General features: G+C 31.0%; 1 protein-coding gene across 1 annotated transcript; it reads left to right on the plus strand.

Annotated features, from left to right (window-relative positions):
• Nucleotides 1-14,599: 14,599 nt before the first annotated feature.
• Nucleotides 14,600-20,224, plus strand: LOC110669400 (galactokinase). The gene is made up of 13 exons (XM_021831059.2): nt 14,600-14,979; nt 15,316-15,500; nt 15,647-15,693; nt 16,156-16,250; nt 16,355-16,437; nt 16,983-17,051; nt 17,315-17,500; nt 17,826-17,960; nt 18,644-18,778; nt 18,929-18,999; nt 19,303-19,380; nt 19,744-19,885; nt 19,974-20,224. Exons 1-13 carry the CDS (start codon nt 14,817-14,819, stop codon nt 20,082-20,084), a joined length of 1,500 nt encoding a protein of 499 aa, XP_021686751.1. The 5' UTR covers nt 14,600-14,816; the 3' UTR covers nt 20,085-20,224.
• Nucleotides 20,225-21,190: the final 966 nt, after the last annotated feature.

Raw genomic sequence — 21,190 nt, forward strand, 5'->3', positions numbered from 1 at the left:
AAAAAAGTTGAATTTCGTTCTGACCCGCTAGGCCCAATTAAGATCAAAATCCAAAATGTGGGTTTTTTTTTCCCTTCTTAAAGAGTTAGCTATGTGCAGAGATGACAAAGTTTTTATGGGTCCCTGATATAATCAAATCAATGAATTTAGATAATGTAGGATCGATTTAGAATAAATTTATATTTAAAAAATAATATTAGTGATAGATATTAAATATTTATTATTTAAATTTATTTATATAAATCTTTAATTAAATATGATATATATATTTTTATAATAATATTTAAATTATATTTTATTTAATATAAATTTATAAATATTATTATAAAAATATATATTTTATGATATTATTAAATTTTTAAAATATAAATTAAATATAAAATAATTTTTTTATATAGATTATTAATAAAAATATATAAAATTAAATGGACTCTATAATTTTTTAAATAATAATAATAGATTTTAAAATTTATTGGAGTAATTGATAATAAATTTTAATTAAATCTTTTGATAAATTTAAATTTTAAAAATATTAATTGAATTCATGGTTAAGGTATGGTATGTCTTATATATAGCCATAAAAATGAATGAATGAGTCTCATGCAGTCATTCCTATGTATAATTATTATTAGAGCATGATAAAGTTTAATTATCTCTAAGATTAGCTATAATTATAATTAAGTTTTTATTATTTTAAAATTAAATTAAAATACGTATATTTTCTTTTATAAATTATAAAGCCCCTTTGTTGATAAATGATTAGTTTCTATCTTTACAAAATTTGAAAATAATAATTTATCCTCACTTAAATTTTAAAAATTTTTCTCTCTTTTATCAAAACTCTTTCATCTTTAATGTTTAGATTTTAATTAAATTTACATAAATTAATGTTTTTATTTCGTAAAAAAATAATTTAAATATGAAAAATATTTTTTAAAAAATATTTTCCAAATAAATATTCGGTGATATTATTAGATTAATAGTATGGTATTTGATTTCAAATGAGTGTTTTTCTATGTATTCTAGAGAAAGAAAATTTTTCTCATATGTGCGTTGCTCTGAGATCACTATTTGTCTTGTTTTTTGTCGATCCACGACTTCCTTAGTCCGGATGGGGCATTTCTCCCTTTCATCTGGGTTTTTTTTTTTAATTTTTGTTTAGAGGTCTCGTGACTTTTTGGGTGAGGGACTAGACTGACAATCTGCTGTGCTTTTAGCCCAATGCCGCTTGAAGTCGACGTAGTCTGGATCTAAGTTATCTCGCAGGAGCGTGCTCTAATCTGGTTGCGATGGATGGCGTCTTTTTAGGAATGATATCTAGGCAGAGATCGCTCCCCCATCGTCATGGGAGTTTGGGACTAAGGTAGAGACATTCTATTTAAAGAGCGGGGCAAGGCGGCACCAGGACTTTTCTCTTTATATTTTTCCATTTTAATTTATTATTATATAAAATTATTTTTTATTAATAAATAAACTATAAATTTAAGTTTCAGACATAATTTAGAAAATGAATTGTTTTTAATAAAAATAATAATATATTATTATACATATAATAAAACATTTTCTTCGTTCCTATCTCATACAATATCGAGATTGAATGAAATTAATTAGATATAGGATGAATTAAATCGAATTTGAAAACAATTATCATCCTACATCTCTAAGTTATACCGTAGGTCTAGTCTATTAGTCACCAACCTCTTAAGTCTCTGTTTGGATGGGATGAGGAAAGGGTAATTAATGGAAGGATAAGAGAGGGTAAGAAAGGGGAAGGGTGAAGAGGTTTATAATAAAAAAAAATCTCATGTTTGAAAATGGGTGAATTAATGGAAAGATAAGGAAAGGTAATGTATATTTTTCATGTTTGGAAAGAGGTGAAAGAATGATAAATAATTATTAGAAGTACAAAAATACCCTTTTTTATTAGATAATTTATTAAATGGTAAACTCATTATGATAAATCTTAAATTTACAAATAATAATTGTCCACTATAAATAAATTATAAAATTAATAAACCAAAACAATAATGCACAAATCTAACAAAGATTGAATAAAAAATAAATTATTTAGAAGAAAAAAAATTATAATTGAAGCATAATAATTGAAGCAAACTATTAAAAGAATAAATAAAAAAATAATAATTGAAGTATAATAATTGCAACAAACTATTTAAAAATAAATGATTGAAAGCAGAGAAATTATGTATGGCCACTTGAGAGAGAAGACATTTATTTGTAGTGGTACGCTAGGTTTATTTTTAATGGGTATAATTGGATTTTTAATAAAAATTTAAGGATACAATAGAAAAATAAAAAATAAAATAATTTTCAGCTCTCACCTTCCCCTGCTTACACCCCAATTTGGGGTGTAAGAAAAATCGAGATTTGAGGGGTAAGGGAGGGTAAGCCTTACCCTTACTTACTCTTGTCCCTTACTAACTCACCTCTTCCCAAACAGGGGTATAATAGTTACTTACCCCTCCTTACTCTTATTTACCCTTCCCTCACCCCCACCCAAACAGAGCGTAAGGGTCTGTTGGGATGAGGGTGAAGCAAGTGACCTGATTCTATGGGTCAAACCGGCACTGATCAGTCTAAAGCGCCCAAGGCCCATAATAAGCCTCACCATTGCCAAACTCCTAATCATGACCAAAATCAAGGCCCAATATATAAACAAAATAAAATAAAATATTATAAATTTGTTTGGGCCAACCCAACCTGATAGTTATCAGAAATCCACTATTATGAGAGTCTAGCTCAATCATGAAACACAGTACGTACAAACTATTTAATATCATTAATTTTTCATCAATTAATATAATATATTCATAAACTAATATTACAACGGAATTCTAGTAATTAGACAAATAGATAAATAAATAAACAAATAAATAGATACAATAAAAACTATTAAACTAAGAAACACCACAACCTACGAAGAAAAATGCAAGTTAGATTTGAAAATAAACTTGCTCCTCCTGCAACCTGAGAAAAATTTTTGAACAGGAGTGAGCATTTGACTCAGAGAGTTTAGATAATGATTATAAATGTAATTTCTATAACTATCTAAAACTAGTGCAATCATACTATAAAATATACATCCATCACATATAACAATTAATTCATTCAATATTCGCGAGAGAAGATAATTCAGAGCTACTCACGCACCTAGTGTGTAACATCAATATATAAATATAGGAGCCGATTCTCCTATACAGCTCTCTCAATTCAAATTCTACCAGCGAGCTCAACCCAAGCCGTACTTTTGCTTAAATCCAAGTATGGGAGCCAACGAGATCAACTCAAAGCCGTGCCTCGCCCCGACTTTTCATAACTATAAGGGTTGGGTTCCAACGAGACTAGCTCAAACAATGACTACCCGTCCAATCTATATCCATATATACTATATATAAATAACACACCTAGCTCCAAATTATCCTCATAGCAGTAATCACAAATAAATAACAATAATTAAATATGCAGCAATCAAAATACTCCTAATATATTAACCATTTATGTGATAATTAAATATTTATGAAATGCATAATCATGTTAGATATATAATTAATATTGAAATTACAAAAATAATCAATATCTAATTCACAGATTGGTCGACCCAATTGCAACTGGTCTGGCCAGAGAGAAGAAAGGTTAGTCGGCAACGATCACCTGTACAGACACAATGACCTCTATTAATTTACTAACAGAAATAACCAATTAATTTAATTAAAGAAGCAGAAATGATTTCTAAGGTCTTTTCGAAATTTCGACAGAGTCTTCCCTATAACTGAACTTAACCCTTTGCAAGAAAATGTAACAACAATAACACACAAGGCCTTAGGCCCATAAAAATAATTATAATACCCATCTAGGGCCTACAAGAAACCTAATATAGGTCCAATCTTCTAAACTTCAGCTTGGGTTTCTAACTCCTCTACAATCTAAATAATTATTTTCAGTACTTGAAAAATTTATAAAAATATTCTTGGAGGTTCTCACATCCTCCTTGTATTAATTAAAGTCATTTTACTTTATTTTACTAAGTCGGGAATATTTTAAAGATTTAACCAGCTAACTTAATCAAGACATAAACTACACAACTTGAGTTAGGAACTACCTTTATAAATTTTGTGATCTAGAATATCTCTGGAATGTCTAAAAATGCTGGAATCGACTGTAATGTTGACTATATTCCGAAACGGGCTGCCAGACATCCGGATTAGGTTGAAAACTCTATCTCGGGAGCCAGTGAGCTATCATCAATATGAGTACAAATCCGAGATCCCCATGAGCTACTGGTGACGGATCCGTTGACAGTTCATCAAAACTCTGCTCTAATTGCCTAATATCAAATGATTTACTTTAGGCCATTTGATAACCATCTTCTTCGTTCGATCTCCGATCAAGGCATAATTAGTGTCAAAACGAATCTTAATGAGTGTAGATCATGATCTCCAGGTCTAATCATCCAAACTGACCACCAATTGGCCAGGATCTAGCCAGAAAGTCATAAAAATCCTAAATTTTTTCTTCCCTTTATCTTACTCATTTGGTGGGGCACAACCATTCCTTTGTTTCTCCATACTTTTCTATGAGATTTAGTACACTACCTACTTTGTTAGAGTATCCTTTATCTGTATCAACACCTATGGGTAATGCAATAGACACTGATATGGTGTATAGGGGATGTATAGTTCACATTGGAGATAGGAATTAGTTGCAGATCTTGTTTCTTTAGATATGTTTGAGTTTAATGTGATTTTAGGCATGGACTGGTTAGCCACTTATCACATTTCATTGGATTGTCATAATAAAGTTGTGTTCCTTAAAATTCCTGAGGACACTGAATTTCAATTTCAGGGAGATCGTAGTATAGCCTCTAGTAATCTTATCTCAGCAGTGAGTGCTAGACGATTATTGCGAAAGAGGTGTAACGGGTATCTAGCTTATGTTAAAGACGTTCAGGTAGAAGGTGCAGGTTTGGAGAATGTTGCAGTGATTAAGGAGTTCCCTGATGTGTTTCCAGAAGATTTATCATGTTTACCCTCAGAGCGAGAGGTAGAGTTTAGTGTAGACTTAGTTCCTAGAACTGAGCCCAAATCTATACTACCTTATCGTATGGCACCTACAGAACTTAAGGAGTTGAAGGAGCAGTTACAGGACCTACTAAATAAGGGGTTTATTTGCCTTAATATTTCTCCATGGGGTGCTCCTGTGTTATTTGTATGGAAAAATGATGGGTCATTGAGAATGTGCATTGATTATAAGCAATTGAATAAGGTGACTGTGCATAATAAGTATCCTCTTCCACGCATAGATGACCTGTTTGACCAACTTCAAGGTGCAAAGTGCTTTTCCAATATTGATCTTCGATCTGGGTATCATCAATTGAGGGTCAAGAAAGAAGACATACTCAAGACTGCCTATAGGACTAGGTATGGATACTATGAATTTCTTGTAATGCCTTTTGGTCTTACCAATGCTCCAGCCGCTTTTATGGATCTCATGAATAGAGTTTTCAAACCTTTCTTAGATCAGTTTGTTATAGTGTTCATTAATGACATTCTAGTGTACTCAAAGAGTAAGGAGGAGCATGAGCAGCATTTGAGAATTGCTTCAGACCTTATGAGGACACAAGCTATATGCCAAGTTCCCAAAATGTGAGTTCTGGTTAGATAGTGTGGCTTTCCTAGGCTATATAGTGTCTAAGGATAGGGTGTGTGTTGATAAGAAGAAAGTTGAGGCAGTGCTTCATTAGCCTATACCAACAACTGTGTCAGAGATTTGTAGTTTTTTGGGTTTTATAGGGTATTATAGACGGTTTTTTCAAGACTTCTCTCGCATTGCAGCACCTTTAACTAAGTTAACACAGAAGAATATGAAATTTCAGTAGTCTAAGGCTTGTGAAAAAAGTTTTCAGGAGCTTAAAACTCGTTTAACTATAGCACCAGTGTTAGCTTTTCTGTCTGGATCAGGGAGTTATGCAGTGTATTGTGATGTTTCTAGGATTGGTTTATGATGTGTTTTGATGCAGCATGGACGGGTTATTACATATGCTTCTCGTCAGCTGAAAAGGCACGAGCAGAATTATCCAACTCATGATTTGGAAATGGCTGCAGTAATTTTTGCTTTGAAAATCTGGAGGCACTATCTGTATGGTGAGACTTGTGAAATCTTCACTGACCACAAAAGTCTCAAATACATCTTTGACCAACGTGATCTTAATCTTAGGCAAAGGAGATGGGTAGAATTGTTGAAAGATTATGATTGCACCATACAGTATCACCCTGAAAAAGCTAATGTGGTGGTTGATGCTCTAAGCAGCAAGTCTTCTGGTAGTTTAGCCCATATATCTACCAAGAGGAGGCCTCTGATTGGTGAATTACATGAGTTGTTAGATCAGGGAGTAGAGCTGGATCATTCTTAGCATATTTTCGAGTTAGGCCTATCTTGATTGATTGAATTAAGGCTGCTTAGAAGAGGGATTCTAAGTTGTGTGAGATTATAGATAGTATTGATCAAGGCCAAGCTCAAGGGTTGATAAATGATGATGGAGTTCTTCGTTATGGCACTAGACTTTGTGTCCCCAATGTTGATGAGTTGAGAAGCGAAATCATGGAGGAGGCACACCATTATGCTTACACAGTACACCCAGGTTCAACTAAGATGTACCGTGATTTAAGAGGCGCCTTTTGGTAGAATGGCCTGGAGAGTTAGAAGAACTCTAGGGTAAACGTGCTCGCTTAAGAGAAATCCTAGGATGGGTGACACCACCTGGAAAGTTCTCCATTTCACCTATGGGACAAAACCGTAAGGCTTATGGCCAAAGCGGACAATTCCTCTAGTAGTTAAAGCTCGACCGTTACATTTAGCCACTAAACGATGCAAAATTGATCCCAAAAGAAAGCTCATAAATAAGCTTTCCAACGACACCAAAAAAGCCCTGATTGAACTTCAGATGAAGTTGGAATTGCACTGGAAAAATGCCCCCTTACATGTGCATTGAAGGAGAAGCGTCTTATTTCTACGCCATACTTCTACTCCAGTTGGCTGAAGGCTTGCCAGCGTTGTTGGGTGGTGGAGCTTCTTCTCCATCCACTGCAGGTGGTTGGAGGTTTACCGGCAGCTGCAAAACAGAGGGAGAAAGAGAGTGACGAGAGGGAGAGGAGAGAGAACGTGGGAGGGAGAGAGAGAGAGTAGCTGGGTTGTTGAATTTTTTTTTTTAGTTTTTAATTACCTAATAAATCCTTAAAGTTTTGTAAGTTTTTCAATTAAGTCCAAACTTATTTTCAATAGGACCCAATATTACTTTAATTAGTTTAAATTAGATTTTTAAGTAAAATAAAACAATAATAACAACAACAACAACAATAATAATAATTTCATTTAATAATACTAATGCTTAACAAGTTCTTTAAGTGACATTAATATTACTAAAATAATATTAAGATAATATAAAAAAAATTCAAAACTTTGTATTTTTTGAAATTCAGGTTGTTACAACTAAACAAAGGTAAGGGGGAGAAAGTAATTATTTTACCTCTATTTAGGAAGAGATGAATTAACGAAGAGTAAGGGTAAGTAAAGGTTAGCCTTACCCTCTCTTATCCCTCAAATCTATACCTAAAATTGAGGTGTAGAGAGGGGTAAGGAAAGAAAGATGAGAATTATGAATATTTTTATTTACACTTCCTTAAATTTCCCCCTATTCACCTCTTCTTAAATATTAGAAGTGAGCATTATTCGGTTCAAACTGAATAAACCGTGTAATACCCCCTTACCCGCTCTACAGTGCAGCCGAGCAAAAAAATACCACATTCTATGCTACAGCACCTAATATTGTCTTATTCAATGGATGATCAATTTAATCAATGAGATTTTAAATAGAAACTGCATTAGTTTTTTCATATTATTAATATTTTACCTGTTAAAAAATTGTCCTGTTCAAATTATCCATATTGAAAAATCTCAAATATATAACAATTTTAAAATTACAACTCATATTTCCTTATCTATTCATATCCATTTCTATACATAAATTTCCTTCGTTATATTCATTTATAAAATATGCACATTTATTATACATCTCAAAATTTAATTACAAACTTTGTGTTTAATTACAATACCTATGATCATGCAAAACTGTGGGCCAATGATCTCTATCAGAATAATGTGCAGAGGTGATAATGACCGCTACTGCAGATCAATCTAAAATCTTTGTCCAAAGTCTACTGGGTCCTATCGTATGGACCTGTGCGAGGAGAAACTATTGCGCTAAGTATTTTTGCTTAATGGTGTACTAAAATAATAAAAATACAATATACAAACAAAAACAATTTTTACGCTTGTATTAAATAAGGAAAAATGCACATATAAATATTCACAAATCATTTAAAAATATATAGAATTTATAACATCAAAATTTTGTAGTCATTTCATTCGTTTAATTACGTAACTATTTTGGATACCTTTCACAATATTTTTCTCTTGTTTTCTCATATTTTCATATTTTCACGATCTTTGAAAATATTTATTTTTATGAGATCTTTCTTTTTCTTTATTTTGATATTCAAATTTATTAATTTATTTCGATGCCCAAAATAACCTTTAACAGAACTGTTTGGACTGGATACGCAGGTTTTACTAGCGCTGGACACTCAGTGTCTAGGGTTGTCATATCATCGGACACATAGGTGCTTGCCGGGTATGCAACATAATTGGGCATAAAAAGCTATGAGAATAATTATATCGAATACTCGGTGCCTACCAATGATTATTCAAAGCAATCATGAATAAGGGATAACCATATCAAACACTCGGTACCTGCCAATGGTATCCGAGCATAGAAGTTATGGCCAGTACTGCTAATCTCGTCCCTTATTGGCATGCCAATCTATCCAACCCTTGCATTACTGTCTAGGCATATTCGGGCTAATTTATTATCATTAGCAATTCAACGTTCTCATTATTTTATCATTTCGTTACCATTCTTTTGTTATTCCATCATCATCTCATTCATTAGGGAAACATATGTCCCAATCACAATTTCACATTTTAAGCAATTATGTTTACATTTCATAAATTCTATATTTTGCACCTCAACTTTCTTAATAGATTTGGCCAAGGTACAGCAGGAATTAGGTCATACCTTCTTCATGAGAATTGTATATTTATGTCCTATATTTATTTTAGCTTTAGAATAATTTAATTTACATTTGTGTAGCTTGAGTTATGGTCATTTCGTCAAAACTGTTCTGATGATCAAATCTCAGTTTTTCAGGTCATTTCTAGAATCCAGGTAGATTTATAGACTCACTTTATCAAGCAAATTTGGATAGGTTATAGTCATAATTTAGCATCATGGTCTTCATATGAATTGTTTCCCTGTGTCTCAGGATTACACAGGTTCAAAAATTACTCAATTTCGAGTTTTGTAGAGGGAGTTATGCTCAATTTAGTACATACTATTCATTTGGTCATTTTTCAGGATTTCAGTTTTGCATTGCCGGATTCCAGCCATTATTCAGGTATCTTTCAGTTAGTTTTAGGTCAAGGGTTCTTCATGAAAATTTTAGTATATTGTCTTATCTTTAATTTACCTTTAGTTTCACATCAATTGGAACTATGTAGTTCAAGTTATATGTATTTAATCATACTATACTCAAGTTGTTCAAATTCACACTTAATGCACAATACCAATTCATTTAATTTCTTCACCCTATCATTAATATTTCTCAATAAATACACATCAAATAATCATAATACAAACATAATAGTATTAAACATGCTTCATACAATGAAAACCCTTATTGTATTAAACTCTAACTTAATTAGCAATAGCTTTCAAAATTCATGAAATTTCTTAGCACTAACCTTGATTATAAGTCCTAATCAATCTCAATCAACCTTCAATTCACCAAAACCTTGACTCTCCTTATTGTTCTCCCAAACCAAAATCCCTTTCTTCAATAACATCCATAATTTCAATCAATATTCATAGTAATCTCCACAATCAATCTTGAATTCCATTAATTCATAACTAACTAAGCTTAAATCATAACTTATCTCAATTGGTCAATAATTATTCTCCACCAATCTTCCAAATTTCTTAGAATCCTTGCTTGATTTCTTCAAATCAAAGCTTAATATAAAGTTTTCTCTTAATTTCCTTTAAAAATTATGGAGGAATTCATGTGTTTAGAGCTTGGAAAATGAAGCTTTAATGGAGGAAAAGAGAGAGAGATGGATGGCAAGGGATGGGAAGAAGAAAATGATGGTGGTGGTGGTGAGGTGTATTAATGAGGTGTCATTATAATTAATATTCTTGTCTTATTTGTTACATAAATATCTAAATGAATATAATTATAATTCTAATTCTAATGATTACAATATAACAATTCAATCAACGTCCTCATTAAAATTTCATACTCCTTTCGGTTAATTAAGTCCCATTTCGATATATTAATCTCACTTAATTTAATTAATATTTCAATCAAAAGTCAACTCTTCAAGTGAATTGATCAAAATGTCATTCATCGGGTTATAGCCAATCTTTTTCAATAATAACGATTACGTCTATAACTCGATGGTCACTTCGGTTTTTATTATGCTTATCTTAATTAATTTCCATCTCATTTTTAGTTCTCAAGCTTGCCTTGAATAATACTATTTACAAATTGAAAATAGCACTATTCAGAGCTCGAAATTCTCGAGACGTTACTAATCGAACCGAACCGCCTTAATTCGGTAATTCGGTTCGATTTTAAAATAATTCGGTTCGGTTCGTTTTATATTGTGAAAAATTCAGTTATTTCGGTTCGATTCACTTTTTAAAAAAGAAAAAAAATCAATTAAACCGAATGAAACTGAATAGTTTTATTGATTTTTAGATTGATTTATTTTTATGGAGAATTTATGAATTATATGTAATTATATATATATAAATTATTTAATTTCATTGATTAATGGTTGTTAGGTTCAAATCAAGGTCAAAATTAGATCAAATAATTTAAAAATTAAGTCTAAATTAAAAAATCAATAAAAAATAAAACTGATATATTTGAATCGAACCAAATCGAAATATAATAGTTTGGTTTGATTTGATTTTTCATCTATTTCGATTCGGTTCAATTTCTAAATATGTAATTGAGTTTTTATTATTTAATTCGATTTAGTTCAGTTCAGTTAGATTTGAACCAAATGCTCACCCCTACTAAATATAAAAAAATATACATTATCTCTTCTTATCTTTTTTCATTAATTTATCAATTCCCAAACATAATTTTTTTTTTTATTATAACTCTCTTTATCTATTCCCTTACTTATTATTTTTTACTTTCATTAATTACACTTCCCCCACCCTATCTAAACAAATCATAAGGATATAATAGATTGAGAGGTCAATTGAAGCCGTGTTTCCTGAGTTCTTTGTTACCGTTTGGAAGAATGTTTCTATGGATGGCTTGAAAGGTTTTTCTTACGTCCTTTCAGATGGCGGAGACTGAAGCTTCCATCTTCGATTAGCTAAGGTTCCCGAAGACGTGAGATTTGGAGCCCATTTAGGTTTTTTGGGCTAACTTGCATGGACCTCAGTATATACATATATATATATATATTTACATTTTTTGTGATTGTGCGGGTTGGCTTTTTAGTCCTGTCGCCCCAACCGTGACGCAGGCAAAGTTGTATTGCTTCTATCCTTAATAAATTTATCATAAAAAAATGGTGTTTGATTCATAATTTATTTTTTTTAAGTTATGAAATATTTTTAAAAAAATAACATTTGTGCAAAATGTAAAAAAAAAAAAATGTAAGTGTTAGGCGTTGTTAAGGATGGTAACAGTTATGATATATATAAAAACTATTATATTTAAATTTAAATTTAATTAATAATTTTAATAATTAAATTTATTTAAAATTTAATTAAAATTATCCTCATTTACTCTACTCTGTTTCAAATTCAATCATTATTATTTAAAAAATATTTGAATTCAATTAATTTTTTATATTTTAATGATTAATCTACATAAAATTTTTTATTAATAATTTATATTTTAAAAATTTAATAATTCTATAAAATATTTAAATTATATTTATTTAAAATATAATGTACACAAATTTATAAATATTATCATAAAGGATAATTATTTTATATTTAATTAATTATTTACATAAATAGATTTAGATAATGGATACTAAATATATAACTCAACTCAACTAAGCTTTTATCCCAAAAATTTGGGGTCAACTATATGGATTAGCTTTTTCCATGATTTTGGGTTAAATCCTCAAAAATTTGTAATGCTTATAGGTCATATTGTTTTACTCTCCTCCAAGTCAATTTAGGTATACCCCTTTTTTTCTTTCTATCCTCTAACCTAATGTGCTCTACTTGTTTAATTGAAGCCTCCGTATGTTTACACTTCACATGACTAAACCACCTCAATCTCCCTTCTCTCAACTTATCTTCAATTAACACCACTTCTACCTTTTCTCTAATACTTTCATCACGGATTTTATCTAATCTAGTATGGTCACTCATCTACCTTAACATTCTCATATCTGTAACTTTTATCTTAGACGCATACCATATAACATATAACATACGACTCATTCAATACTTAACACTCACTACTATATAACATAGCCGATCATATGGCTGTACGGTAAAATTTTCCTTTCAACTTATTGGGAATCTTGCAATCACATAAAACTTATGTGGCACGTCTCCACTTCAACCATCCGACTTTAATCCTATGACTAACATCCTCCTCACATCCCCCATCTACTTGAAGGACTGAACCGAGATATTTAAAGCGATTACTTTGGGACAGTACCACTCCATCCAAACTAACTCCTTTCCTATCACCGGTTTGGCCTTCACTGAACTTGCAATGCATGTATTATATATTCGTTCTACTTAACTTAAAGCCCTTTAACTTTAGAGTATTTTTTCAAAACTCTAACTTTCTATTGACTCTACTCGCGTTTCATCTATCAGAACAATATCATCCGCAAACATATAAATAATTAATTAAATATAAAAATATATTTTTTATAGTAATGTTTATATATTATATATATTATTATATTTTAAATAAATAATTTAATTTTTCAATTTTTAAAATATAAATTATTAATTAAATTTTTTATATAAATTACTAATATATATATATATATATAAATAATGTATATAAATAAATTTATAAAATTATGTTTTTATGTGTTGAAAAAAATAATTTAAATTTTTATCATCAGTTTCTTGGTTGAGTTGTCATTTTCTAAGAATTCGTACTCAAGGAATCTCCGCAATATTGCCAAATTGTGTCAAAACCAGGTGTCATTGACACGTGATGCCTTGTAATCTCATGAAAAGCATGAGTGACGCGTGGAATGGATCATAAAAGCTTAACCTTTTATATTATATTTATTATTATAAATTTTATTCAAGTATTAAATGATTTATAATTATTTTATTTACATATTATATTTAATTAGTTAATTTAAAATATTTTTAATTTATATTTTTATACATATTATATATAAATGAATTTACTTTTACTCTGGCATCTCATTCTTTTGCTGGAAAGTCTACGTCAGAATCTTCGTGGTTTCGACTGGTTAATGATTTCCTTCTTTGACATCTTTTTAAACAAAATTTTAAAATAAAAAATAAAATTTAATAATCATGTCATGGATTGTGTAAAATTTATTGGGATGGATTTATCATATTTTTATCTGTTTGTTTATACATTTGTGTAATTTATAAGTCATTTTTATAAGTTAAAATTTTAATTTTTCTATTTTAATATTTACAAATTATATACTTATAAATTAATTTAATTAAATATTTTATTATATTATAATTAATTAATCTTAAAAATTTTATTATAAATTTTATTTAATATTTCTATTTATTTTAATAATTAATATATTTATAAATTATATTTTTATTAAATAAATCAATTGCTTATTAATTACAAATAAATACTTTAATCAATATATAATTATTTAAAATTTTAAATAATTATAAATTTTATATGTGTATGAGATGATTTTTTATAAGTTAAATTAAATATTTTATTTATTTATTATGAAATTAGAAATTATAAATTAATTCTAAATAATATTATTTTTTCATTATTATAAAATTTACACAATATTCTATATTAAAATATCAAAATTTATTAAAATTTTTTATTTATTTAAAAGTATATTCAATAATTTCTAGGTTAAATATTATATTAAAATTTATATAAAATAAACTAAAATTGTATAAAATAGCAAATATATAAATGTCAAAATGAAAGTTCAATTTAAAAATTAACAAATTCATTACTATATAAGTAAATTTATTAATTGTTACAATTTTTTATTTTATTTTTCAAGAGGAATCATTTCCTTTAACTTACTTTTTAGGAAAAATACATTTTGTGTATGGAATTTTTTAAAATAAATAAGGCAAGGTATTAAAATAAAAAGTGGATTACCTCATTTAAAATAATTTTCCTATTTTAACCTTACCCTGGTAGGTGAAACTTATGAAAACATTGCCATAAACAGTTCAGATTACCGAGTCACAAGCCGTGGTTTAGAAAGGAATTTCCCAATCACTGCAAGGAACTGATTTATCCGTATCTTAATCATTGATTATCTTTTAATCCAGTTCCTAATCTAAATCTATAATTTTCAATTATTATTTTATGATGATAATCTTATCCTAATCATACGTCAAAAGCTAGAATTCTCTCCACCGCAATTTCATTCCTTTTGGTTTTGATACTGTGATCCTTTTCCTCCATAACCAGAGCTTATCAATGGCCAAACACGAGGAGCTTCCAATCCCGATTTACTCTTCTTTGGAACCTGTTTACGGAGACGGCTCTCCGCTCGAAGAAGCTCAGCTTAGATTCGATAGATTGAAGTCTAAGTTTCTCGAAGTCTTTGGACACCCCCCTGATGTCTATGCTCGATCTCCAGGTCAAATATCGTTTTCCTTCCCCCTCTTTTCTCTTCAATTGTCCGTTTGGTGGGTGAGAAAACGACACAAGAAAACGAAATTCTAATTCCTTTATTAGTGGAATTGAAAGCCCGTTATCCGATTTGTTTGCCAATTATTTGATTTTTAAGGGAAAAAAAAAAGTAAAAAAGAGAAACTTTTGTCTGCTAGATGAGAATGTATGTTATCACTTTTTTTTTTTTTCCTCATTATGTCATCTTTATTTTGAGATAAGATGAATAGTAGTGTTAGTGGATTTGGATAGTTGCTGGAAAATTGATTGGTTGGTGATTGACCTGTTTTTATCTGAGATGCAGGGAGAGTGAACTTGATCGGAGAGCACATTGACTATGAAGGTTATTCGGTGCTGCCGATGGCAATCAGGCAAGACACCATCGTTGCAATCCGCAAGCATGACGCCGGAGAGGCTCAAAAGTTTCTTCGAATCGCTAACGTTAATGACAAGTACACCCTGTGTACTTATCCTGCTGATCCTTACCAGGTATTAACCAATCTTTATTGGTGCATATTTCTATGTCTAACTCTGCTTGCTTATCTAAAAATACTGATTTTGGATTTATGTCGCTTCATGACGCGTAGTCCTGGTGTTCTTTTGACTTAATTATTGCCCTTATTTTCACTGTGCAGGAAATTGACTTGAAAAATCATAGATGGGGCCATTATTTCATCTGCGGGTAAGAGTAAAAATCTGCACTTTTTTGTTTCTTATATTGTGTAACTGCTGCAATCAGTGGCAGATCTAATCATGAAAATAGGGGTAAATTGACCCCTCTTTTTTGTTAAATGCTCTTTGTATTTATATATGATTGTATACTTTGACCCTCATAAATTAAATTATTAAACCCTCATTTTGATGGAATTTAAAATTACTTGAGACAAATAAGTATGCTATGTATTCAAAAATTTATTTGCTTTTAAAATTCTATTTGTAACTTTTTCGATAATGAATTTTATCAAAACGAAATAATAAGAATGTGTGATCAGTTGATGAATGACTTTCAATTAACTTATTCAATAATATTTTATTATTTAGATTTTATATATTGACCCTAGAAAAAAAATTTCTAGATCGTTACTGGCTGCAATATGTTGAAATTGATAGTAGTATGATAGTTTTGAGTTTATGTGCTATACAGATACAAGGGTTATTATGAATATGCTAAGTTAAAAGGAGTGGATGTTGGTGTGCCAGTTGGACTTGATGTTCTTGTTGATGGAACTGTCCCAACAGGTGTATACTTATTGAAAGCTAATTGATTACCTATTTCAGTGCTACAAATTTGAGGTACTTCCTTTCTTAATATAACAAAGGCTAATTGGCTTTCATTGGTCTAGGTTCTGGTCTATCAAGCTCTGCAGCATTTGTCTGTTCTTCTACAATTGCAATTATGGCTGCTTTTAGTGTGAACTTTCCAAAGGTATACCACTCGTACACCAACTTTACACACTACACACTACACAGTAATATACTTTATACTGTCTCTTAATACCCTCTCTTTTATTTCTATCCTTGAGTGCTCTAATGTTTATATAAAACATACTCGAGACATTGATCATAAACTGATTGATTAAAGTTATAAACAGAAAAATCATCCATTTTTTTTGCCTTTAATTGTTATGGTCTGTGAGTATGTTGACTGCTGTTTGATGGTGGTGCAATTCAGACTGATATTGGTTGATGCTACTACACATTATACTTATAATATCTCTCCAGATATTTAACTCAATCCCATATCTATGTTTTGGTATGTGTTCTACAGTTAACTCAATCCCACATCTATACTTTGGATATATGTTCTAAAGTCTAGATGGTTGATAATTTTTATTTAAGCAGAAAAGCTAGCAAAGATTTTGGCTGTGCAGATTATTTTCATATATCCATCCACTTACTTTTATTTTCTTTTCATTTCTTTTTTACCCCTCTTCTGTTAAATGGATTATAACATTGTTCCCTCTTTCACAGAAAGAAATTGCCCAGCTTACATGTGAGTGTGAAAGGCACATTGGAACACAATCTGGAGGAATGGACCAGGTCATGAATCTTATATTTTTATTGCATTTTCATGCTGCTGGTACCTGTTCCTTATCAAAAGATTTTCTCTTTTATTTTTATCATTTTAGTATTTGAAATTTCTTTAGTTGAGTTAGGGTGCCTCTATCGGTCAAGGATAAACGTAATGCGTTAGTGTTTGCAATGTTCTGACAGTTCTATGATTCTGTTGTCTCCACTATTTGGGATGTAAGTACATTATAATATATTGCATAGAATTATACTGAATTTGTTTTCCTTGGCAGGCAATCTCTGTTATGGCCCAAACTGGGTTTGCAGAGCTTATTGATTTCAACCCTATTCGTGCCACTGATGTGCAACTGCCTGCTGGTGGGACTTTTGTAATTGCACATTCTTTGGCAGAATCTCAGAAGGCTGTCACTGCTGCTACAAATTACAACAACAGAGTTGTTGAATGTCGACTTGCTGCTGTAAGCTCATTTTCCTGTGTATTCCTTAATGTCTTTAGTTATTGTTTCTTGTTTTCATTTTGAATTCCTCCAATAAAATTTTCTTTTTCTACAAAGAAATATTTATGAGTAGCTAAACTTTGAATTTACAGTTTTAAATGATTATACATGAATTTTTGCTAAAACTATGAACATACTTCATAAAGGAACTCTTCTCACACTACCTAACTCTTTGAAGGAAGAGAAGATATGGGATCCATATGCTTACAACTTGCAAATATTCATAACTTTTGCCCTATATATGAGATGTTCATTCTTACATTGTTTCTTTGGAATATTTCTCCAGATTGTGCTTGCAATAAAGCTTGGAATGAAACCGGAAGATGCAATATCAAAAGTGAAAACCCTTTCTGATGTTGAGGGGTTGTGTGTCTCTTTTGCTAGTAGTCATGGTTCTTCTGATCCTGTTGTTGCTGTTAAGGTATTTGTCATTATGTTATTTGATATGATAATAATGATGTTCCCATGTTGGAGGTAAATTACACATGCAGTACCTCAACTTAGAGGTATGTAACAGCAAGATTCCTAAACTTCAGTTTGTAACATAAAATCCCCCGTTCTTTAATTTAAGTAATATAAAACCCCATATGATCTTTAGTAACCGGTTTCTAATTACTTTTACTGATGTGATACTTGTTAGATTAAAAAAATTATATTCTCTTTATTAATTGACTTTTGTCAGGAAAAAAATTAATTGTTCTCTCTCTACCCACAACTTCGACGATTCAATTTACACAAATCGACACTTCAATAACCCAAAACTTGTTTACATGAAGCTATCAATCGATGAATATATATATATATATATATAATTTGATAAACAACAAAATAACCTAGAAAACGACCATTGAAGATCACATGGGGTTTTGTGTTACTTAAATTAAAGATCGGGGGAGGGGTTGTTTATATTACAAATTAAAGTTTAGGTATCTTATTATTACATACTCCTAAGTTGAGGTACCATCTGTATAATTTACCCTCCATATTGGTTGACGTTAGATAACAGTACATGCTTTCTCAATGCTTATATGATACCTTGTTATTGTGACTAATAATAATTGGTCTATCTTATACCAAATTATTACTATTTTCTTTATGCTGCAGGAGTTTTTAAAAGAGGAACCATATACGGCTGAAGAGATCGAAAAAATCACTGAGGAAAACCTGCCATTAATTTTCAGCAGTTCTCCATCTTCATTGGATGTTTTGAAAGCAGCTAAGCATTACAAGTTACATCAGGTACTATTTCTTTATGTTAGTTGTCATCATCATTGTTTATTTAGAGGTGGCATTATTGATTCATTTTGTATCTTTTTTGAAGCCAATGTTTGTACCTTAGCTCTTTTTAACTCAGATTGTATGTTAAATTTAATTTGCATTCTTTTTCAGAGGGCTGCACATGTTTACTCTGAAGCAAGGCGGGTACATACTTTCAAGGACACTGTATCATCAAATTTAAGGTGTGCACTTAAAACCTCGCTGAATTTCTGATATATGCTTCTTGGGAATGGCTATGCATTTTCTATGAATTTTTTACTATAATGTAAAGCTGATTGTTGATCATACGGACTTAGTTTTCACCTGGTAGAATATGGTACAATTATATTGTTGAAGGAGAAAAAAAAATCAATTCTTACTTTTTCCATTGGATTTATGAGCTCTTTTTGTCACATTTGGTGATCTCACAAATTTATACTTGTGATAGCATCACCTCCATCTACCAAAAAAAAAAAGGAATTGACTCCTGAAAATTTGTTTGGCAGTGATGAAGACAAGTTAAAAAAGCTGGGTGACCTTATGAATGACAGCCACTACAGTTGCAGTGTTCTATATGAATGCAGGTACAAATTCGAAGTTCAAGTTCACTTTCCAAAAATGTGCATGAATTTGTACCGACTCTTTTCATCATAATTCTACAAAGGATGTGAATTTTCCGCATTTGTGAGCATTGAGCTGCCACCTTTAATATGCTTGGGGAGCCAAAAGAAAGACAGAGAAGAGAGAGAGAGAGAGAGGACATGTTATTCTTGGTTCTATGGCTTTTGGCAAATAAAATTGGACATTGCTTAACTGCTATGGGCATTTGGTTGACTTCCACTATTTTTTTTCTTATGTGCCTGCTGCCTAACGCAACTTATTTTCTTGAAAGTCTCTTCTGTAGCATGCTCATTGTGTTTAATTCTGTCTTTCTTTGCTGGTGACAGCTGCCCAGAGTTGGAAGAACTTGTAAATGTTTGCAGGGAACATGGTGCTTTAGGTGCAAGGCTTACAGGTGCTGGATGGGGTGGCTGTGCAGTAGCTTTGGTAAAAGAGTCCATTGTCCCACAGTTTATACTCAATTTGAAGGTAATTTGACATTTTTTAACTGTAAATTCCTACCGGACTCTATTTATGTTTTGTGCCATAGATATTAACATTTCTGAACTGTTGTCAGGAAAAGTTCTTCCAAGCAAGGATTGATAAAGGTGTAATCAATAAGAATGATCTTGGCCTCTATGTTTTTGCTTCAAAGCCATCGAGTGGAGCTGCTATTTTCAAGTTTTAACACCAACCGCTTGTTTGCCCTTTGGCAATAAACATTCAGTTTTTTATTTATGTCAAGAAACATTTGATTTAATCTAACAGAATAAAATTCGATGCTGCCTTGTAAGAACTTTTTCAAAGTAAATAATTTATTTCACTCAAGTGAATAGGAAAAATCGATTACCATATATGGAAAGTAAATAATTGACAATAAACTCTTGCGTGACCCTGATGTTGATCACGGCCTTGCTAATGGGTTGTAGGTCCATTGGAAATGGTCCACCAAGGAGCCAACCACCCTGCATAGCCTATCATGATGGGCCGTAGTGGATTTGGAATCCAACTGCACTCACTTCTGCTTGGAGCCTAATTGTCCATCGTGGTTGTGAGATATCAAACAGAATTGAAAATTCATTCACTTCTCGCTGGCCTTAACTGAAAACAGAAAATATGGCTTGAATCGAGTTCATCGGTATTAGCCTTCAATGACTATTTTCATCAGAACTCTTGCGTGAAGCAGTATTTCAGATAGTTTCTTATATGGTAGGACAGGCTTTAACATGCCCATCTTAGTCTGTTACAACTGAAGGGAAAGCTTTGGCGTGCAATCGTGAGGCGCAATAGCATATCAAAACTCAAATTATTGGAGCCAAAATTCATATATATTGGGGTTTGTCAAAAAGAGGCTTCCCATCTACAAAACAACCAAAGTTCTCAATTAAATTTCATTGGTCCGACCATACCATCAACTCTAACTCCAAGGTTAATGAATGGGGTGATACTGTTGCTGATAAACAACAAGCACCTTTTATTGGAGGAAGCAGGTGCTTTTGTTTTCCATATCCATGTGGTGAGTTTGGTTAACTAGTTCCAATATTGTTATTTATTAGAGTACATTTGGTTAATTATATATCTAATTTTGAATGAATGGATAATAAAAGAAAAATTATATTAACTTCACTTTAAATTTCTTTATATCCAAATGAATCTTATAATATAAATATCTAGACCTATTGAAAGACACTCATCCAAGTCTAATTTGCAAGAAACTCAAGATGATTTATTGTGGAAATTTAATTTGTGGAACTCCTATATTTCCACAGATAAAGACAGTTCACATAGATTTTT

This window comes from Hevea brasiliensis, chromosome 15 (genome assembly GCF_030052815.1).
Source record: "Hevea brasiliensis isolate MT/VB/25A 57/8 chromosome 15, ASM3005281v1, whole genome shotgun sequence".
Classification (NCBI taxonomy): domain Eukaryota; kingdom Viridiplantae; phylum Streptophyta; class Magnoliopsida; order Malpighiales; family Euphorbiaceae; genus Hevea; species Hevea brasiliensis.

Excerpts from the sequence above, each read along its gene's own strand:
- LOC110669400 (XM_021831059.2), top strand. The coding sequence starts at position 14,817 with ATGGCCAAACACGAGGAGCTTCCAATCCCGATTTACTCTTCTTTGGAA. Across the intron at positions 16,438-16,982 it reads TTAGTGTGAACTTTCCAAAG|AAAGAAATTGCCCAGCTTAC; the intron begins GTATACCACTCG and ends CCTCTTTCACAG. Across the intron at positions 17,052-17,314 it reads AATCTGGAGGAATGGACCAG|GCAATCTCTGTTATGGCCCA; the intron begins GTCATGAATCTT and ends TTTCCTTGGCAG.